The 6835-nt window shown below is 41.7% G+C and overlaps 1 protein-coding gene across 1 annotated transcript; it reads left to right on the forward strand.

Moving 5' to 3' along the window:
- The first annotated feature begins 4780 nt into the window (after nucleotides 1-4780).
- LOC126598646 (transcription factor bHLH162-like) lies at nucleotides 4781-6076 on the forward strand. The gene is made up of 3 exons (XM_050265007.1): nucleotides 4781-5069; nucleotides 5335-5691; nucleotides 5823-6076. The coding sequence occupies exons 1-3, from the start codon at nucleotides 4929-4931 to the stop codon at nucleotides 5886-5888; spliced, it is 564 nt and encodes a 187-aa protein (XP_050120964.1). The 5' UTR covers nucleotides 4781-4928; the 3' UTR covers nucleotides 5889-6076.
- The last annotated feature ends 759 nt before the right edge of the window (nucleotides 6077-6835 follow it).

Below are 6835 nucleotides of genomic sequence, written 5' to 3' on the forward strand. Positions count from 1 at the left end.
TGTTGCACTTCGTCTTTTGAACGGTAAAGTCACATTATATATTTTTAAATCAAATTTGGTGAGTCAAGCTTATTAAATATTTTATTTCTAGTGGAGTTGAAATTGAGTATGTTGGGAAAGTTACAGTAAAAAAATTACAATAAAAAATGAAACGTTAATATTCTCTTTCAAAAAGCCCGTAGATAATTAGGCTGAGATATGGATACATATTCACTTTCTTCAAGGAGTGGTTTGACAAAGTTCACGATCCGGCGCAATAGTATATCTCTTGACTTGTCCCTCCAAAATATAACAACCCAACTAAATTGTTGTATGGACTCAAACCTATCTGCACAACCAAAAGAGTACAAAGCTCCACCACAAAAGAACAACCTTTTTGGCCAGTAAGAACACAATGAAAGATGGAGTAGAGAGGATGGTCGTAAGAGAAGTGGGATTCTAAGATGATAGATTAAGCAAAATGATGGGAAAACGCTAATACAGAATATAAAAAAAAAAGTTGAAAAATATGAATTTGAAATAAAAATAGTGACTAGAACAATGTGTTTTTCGCTTTGCATTCCAATTCTTCTCCTTACAATTTAGGTAAATTTACTACATCACATTGGCTGTAAAAAAAATAAATAAATAAAAAAAAATAAAAAATTCAAAACTAATTTGAAAACAAATAAACAAAATACAATAATCGGAGGTATTTGATTTGTGAATGCAAAATATAAACTTGTTTCTTTTTTTTTTTTTTTTTTTTTGTCAAAGGATAGAATAAATTAGATACGAATTAAAAGGTTTACATCTTTAGCAAGGGCATTAAACAGAAATTCTGGCCCAATACAATCCCAGAGAAAATCTCGACCTTCCTTGAACACGTGCTTAGCCACCAAGTGAGCAGCATGATTGCTCTCCCTAGGCACAAAATCGAAAGTCACCGACATCAACCTTTGCGCTAGAATCTCGATATCGCCAAGAACACAGTCCAAATTACAGTCGACCGACACTTCCTTTCTGATCATCTGAATAATCAGCTTAGCATCAGATTCAATAACAACATGATTAAATCTGTGGGTAATACAAGCCTTCAAAGCATTACGGATCGCGATAGCTTCGGCCGCCGCTGCGCTAAGGCAGCGAACAGTACCCAGTCCTCCCGCAGCATGGAGCACCCCAGCCAAGTCGCGCCCCACCCAACCCACACCAGCACGGAGAGTAGCCTTGCACCAAGCCGCGTCCGTGTTGATCTTAATAGTCCCGTACCTGGGCCTCTGCCAGTGAAGGCTAGGACGGGCAGTGGCAGAGAGGGGGGTGACAACCGTGCTCCGTGCAATATCTCCCAAGCAGGTGGAAGCCTCCCTGAATTCAATAATGTTCTTCCACCATAAATCCATAACTTCATTAGGCTGTCGATACAGCCCTTTAAAGACCGCATCATTCCTATTTTTCCAGATTCTCCATAAACCGAAAGCAAATTCCTGACATATCTCCTCTGCATTTTCCTTACCTTTCATGCCCGCCTGGAACTTTCCCCAGCTATCAAGGAAATCATAGCCTTCCAGTACGTGGGAATTCAGGTGAAGAGGAGAGGAGAACCAAAAAATATGACTGAACCTGCATCGAAAAAATAAGTGATTCTCAGTTTCGTCCACCGCATTACACACTCCGCAAACATTGTCCACCCTCATATGGCGTTTCTGGATATTTCGCCTTACAGCCAAGGCATTGTTGCAGCACCGCCAAATAAAAAACTTGATTTTATTAGGGACCTGCAGTCGCCAGATCCTAGACCACACCTTTTTTAGCTGCGTCGGTTCACTAGGGGCACCCAGCCCCTTCTTTCCCAAAGCTCCATTTTCCATCATTTCCCTGGCGATCCCATATCCAGATTTCACAGAATAAACCCCATTCACAGATTAGTGCCACATCAATTTATCTTCACAACCGAAATGACTTAGCGGAATGCTAAGAATAGTTTCTGCATCCTCGCGATGAAAACCTGCAAAAATTCTGTTATCCTTCCAAGAGTTAGAAGCCGGTTCAATTAACTCACAAACCATAGTGGCATCCAGGTTTTCATAAGGACACACTCGGAAAGTAGAGGGTTTAGGGAACCAGGGGTCATCTCGGATATTTATACGTTGTCCATTCCCAACTCTCCACCTAATCCCCTGCAGCAGGACCTTCCGGGCCTCATAAATACCTTTCCATCCCCAGGAAGTGAGTTTTCCTCTCCCAGCTTCTTTAAAGGTACACCCCGGATGGTATTTGTCCTTCAGAACTGTGGCTAACAGGGACGTCGGATAACAAGTCAATCTCCATCCAATTTTAGCTAGCAATGCCAAGTTGAAGCACTGAATGTCCTTGAAACCCAGGCCTCCTGACATCTTACGTTTCGATATCCTATCCCAGGAAACCCAATGAATACCATGGCGTTGATCGTTACCTTTCCACCAAAACTTCCGAATAGCTTTCTCAATGTCCCTGCAAACTCCAATAGGAAGCTTAAAACAACTCATGGCATAATTCGGTAAAGCCATGGCCACACTTTTAATTAAAACTTCCTTTCCAGCTTGGGATAGGAATTGTTCAGTCCATCCAGCCAACCGGGCTTCCACCTTGTCGCGGACTTCCGCAAAGACAGCTTTTTTTGAGTGACCGAAATCCGCCTGCAGCCCTAAATACTTCCCAAAACCCTGCTTACATTGGATCCCCAAAGTTCCCTCAATATCCCTCTTTGTGCGGTTAGGGGTTTTAGGACTGAAGAACACAGAACTCTTGGTTAAGTTAACCTCTTGGCCTGATCCGCAAGCATAAACCTTCAATGCTTCAGCAACCGCACGCGCCTCATCCACGGTGGCGTTACCGAAAACTACCGAGTCGTCGGCAAAAAAAAGATGGGTAATCGGGGTTCCCGTGTCCGTGAACTTGAAGCCGTGAAGAGCATCTTGTTCAAGCCCTTTCCTGAGCAACACCGAGAGGCCTTCAGTACACAGGAGGAATAAAAAGGGAGAGAGGGGATCACCCTGTCTCAGACCTCGCTGCGGCACGATGAACCCGGTCGGGGTTCCATTAACCACAATGCTGAAAGATACAGTGGATATACATGCCTTAATCCACTTACAAAATATGGGCGAGAAACCCAGCTTGGACATTATGGCAATAAGGAAGTTCCACTCGACCCGATCATAGGCTTTGGCCATATCCAGTTTAATAGCCATACCGGCCTGGTCCTCCCTCCTTTGATGAAGCAGTGAGTGAAGGACTTCATGAACCACAAGAATGTTATCCTGTATCTGTTTTCCAGCAACGAAGGCGGATTGATTATCCCCAATCACTTTAGGCATCACCAATTTAAGCCTGTTGGTGAGGACCTTGGCAAGAATCTTATAAATTACGTTACACAGGGCAATGGGCCTAAATTGCGCCATATTCTTCGGGCATCTGACTTTTGGGATGAGAACCAAATTAGTGTGGTTTAGCTGTCGCAGCAGAGTACCTGAATGCCAAAAGGCTTTAATGATCTTAACCACATCCTCTCCCACAGTATTCCAATGGTCTTGATAGAAGCAACCAGAGAACCCATCCGGTCCCGGTGCCCGAGAGGGAGGAATTTGAGAGACTGCTAAAACAATTTCAGCGGTAGTCACCGGCCCCGTCAGAGCATTGTTATCCTCAGGAGAGATCCTGGCATCAACATTCCTCACAATATCTTCAATTTGACCCGGTCTAGAGGATTGAAACAATTCAGAAAAATAGCCAACAGCCGTGTCAGCGATTTTCTTGTCCTCCTCTTGCCAAACCCCTTGGGAGTCTACAATCCCTCGGATCTGATTTCGGCTTCTTCTTTTTAGTGTCTGAGCATGAAAGAACTTGGTGTTCTTATCCCCCTCGTTAAGCCATTGATTCCTAGACTTAGTTTTCCAGTAGAGCTCTTCGTCCTTGTGGGCTACCCTGAGCTCTTTCTCCTTTTGCTTTACCGCCCCAGAGGAGAATTCCTTCGACTGAAGCGCCACTCTGATCTCAGCTTTCAAAAGTTCAACCTTCTTTTTAGAGTTCCTGCCCGTTTCTTTATACCAATTCTTAAGGCTTTTCCTGAGCGTTTTAATTTTCTCGCAGAATCGGTAAGCATGGGAACCTCTGGTCCTGTCAATCCACTCCCCCACCACAATCTCACGACATTCCTCCGATTTGCTCCATCGACCATCAAAGGAAAATTTCCTACCTCTCCAGGCCCGAAACTTTTCTGTAGATAGCACCAACATAGCATGGTCCGAACCTTCCATGACAACGTGTCTGAGAATAGTATCTGGGAACAGGTCGTGCCACCCATGAGTGGCAAGGCCACGGTCAAGCCTCTGCTGGATGGGGAGAGACTCCCTGTTATTACGCCACGTGAAGGGATAGCCTTCATACCCCAGATCCATAAACTTGTTTCTTTTTTGAAAACAACCCTTGCAACAGAGACGCAGATACTTTTAAAATGTATTTAATTAGCATGAAAAGTGGACGGTGGAAGCGCGGGTTTCTCAGATAAGCAAGCAGTCAAAAGGTCAAGAGTCAGCAAATCAGCCCGCCTCTGCGGACACCTTAAATTACATATCGTTTTGGATCAAACAAAATCCAACGGATCCACGAGAACCAGAATGGGTCCTACCCAATTCAGATCGGGCCCCAGTTGCCAGTGAGATTAATGACATCGAAAGTTCACTGTATGTTCCCCTTACTCGTTTTTGCTTATATCGGCTGGACTAGTAGCTTCAACTATATATAAGCATCCAGGTTACAGTAAGCTCCTCCTTATTTCCAAAGTCTCTCCTCCTTATTTCCAAAGTCTCTCCCTTAATTTGCTCTCTATTTCTTGCTTTTCATGCTTCCTTGGATTTTGGGTGTTGTGGCTTTTGCTTCTTTTTAGAGAGAGAGAAAGAGAGAGAGAGAGGATGAAGGGGTGTAACAGTGAGTCGTCTTCCAAACCGGACAGGAAGACAGTGGAGAGAAACAGAAGAATTCACATGAAAAGTCTCTGCTTCAAGCTTGCTTCACTTGTTCCTCCCCAACACTTCAAAACCACCAATTCCAAGGTATACAAATATAGTCATCACCCTCTCTAACTAGCTTTGAAAGATCAGTATCCCTTTACTTAAGAATGAAAAAATGATTCATTGTATCATTTATGACATGTTATGTTGTAAGATGGTCAATCTGAATCATTCAATAATCTAATGACGTAACATATAAAGTATCTGGGATGAGTGAACGTTGATCCTTAGCTAAACATATTTCAATAGAAATCAAATTTTATTATTGGCTTTACTAATTGCAATGTTCCTTTCCCCTATTGATCAGGATACCATGTCACAGCAAAATCAGCTTGATACTGCGGCATCCTATATAAAGAAACTGAGAGAGAGAATCGAGAATCTGAAAGAGAGGAACGAGAAAGCAATGAGGTCACAATTAGGCAGTTCTAAGTCTGACATTGGCTATATTGACCCAGAAAAAACCGCGATGATGGGCTCAAGATTGCCAGTTATTGAATTAAGAGACTCGGGTTCAAGCATAGAAGTGATGCTGATCAGTGGGTTGAATAAGAACTTCATGTTTTATGAAGTCATCAGTGTTCTTGAGGAAGAAGGAGCTGAAGTTGTCAGTGCTAGCTTTACCACCATAGGCGATAAAGTTTTCCACTCGGTGCATGCTCAGGTACTAAAACATTTGTCCGAGAAGCTAATATCGTCTAACCCCTTATTTTAACCTTAAAAAAATACTAAAACAATTAAGGTCATTTATGAAACGGAGTTAATTCATTTTATTTTGGTGATGATTCTTTGTAGGTCAAAATTTCTAGAGTTGGAGTAGATACTTCAACGGTATTGCAGAGACTACAGGATTTGATGTAGCTAGCCAGCTTTACCTTTTGAAAACTGAAAATTTATAAATAAGGTTTTAGCAACTGCATCATGAAAGAGCACCGAAAGGAGAGAGATGCTTAATTAGGATAAACTAATGTTCCCAGTTGCTGGACGAGCCACTGAGCTAATGGTCAACAAATCAGTTAATATATATACAGATGTCTGGAGTTACATTTTGTTTGTTGTTTTTCCCCTTTCTACATCGGTCCCAAAGTAAATTCTTAACCATCTTTATAAAAAATTAGAAATTTTTTTGTTTATATACAAGATTACACATAGAGGGTGTTGAATCCTTAATATTATGTTTTTACACATATTCATCCTCATGAAATCGATCACTAGAGAGATTTCAAGAAATAACATATTTATTCACTCTATCAGTAATTGAGCTGGATTTGGTGTATCATAAGGGATTTTCCTTTTCTATTGGATTGGATAAAAAACAATTCTTGAATGAGGTATATATTCAACTCCAGGGACAGGTCGCGATGAGTTGGGCTCATGCCACGTAATCGGTAGATCCAAGATGTACTCTTACAAGTAAAGGGGGTTCGGACAAATATTGGTTGTGTTTTGGAAGGTTATGAGTCAAGTGACAAGTTCAATCCCAATAAGGATTTTTTTTATAGACATGAAATAAGGGTTAAATGATCACAAACAAGTTTCAAACTCGCATCTATATATAGAGTCATTGCCTTACATTGATACAGGAAGTGAAGGTTAGGGTTTTCGGGGGAGGAACGTCGGTTTGCAGAGAAGAAAGGAAAGCTAGGGTTTTAGTGTTGTGAGGCAGAGGGCAAACTATACCATGTAGAATTATGTGTTCTTATGTAATTTTGTTGCAAACGTCCATTTTATATAATTACAGCAAGACTAGATTTAGTAGCTAGGATTCTAGCAGTGATACATAAGTGAAGCTTAATTAAATAACAAGT

The sequence above is a fragment of the Malus sylvestris genome, chromosome 14 (assembly GCF_916048215.2).
Source record: "Malus sylvestris chromosome 14, drMalSylv7.2, whole genome shotgun sequence".
Taxonomy (NCBI): domain Eukaryota; kingdom Viridiplantae; phylum Streptophyta; class Magnoliopsida; order Rosales; family Rosaceae; genus Malus; species Malus sylvestris.

Excerpts from the sequence above, each read along its gene's own strand:
- LOC126598646 (XM_050265007.1), top strand. The coding sequence starts at position 4,929 with ATGAAGGGGTGTAACAGTGAGTCGTCTTCCAAACCGGACAGGAAGACA. Across the intron at positions 5,070-5,334 it reads TCAAAACCACCAATTCCAAG|GATACCATGTCACAGCAAAA; the intron begins GTATACAAATAT and ends CCTATTGATCAG. Across the intron at positions 5,692-5,822 it reads TCCACTCGGTGCATGCTCAG|GTCAAAATTTCTAGAGTTGG; the intron begins GTACTAAAACAT and ends GATTCTTTGTAG.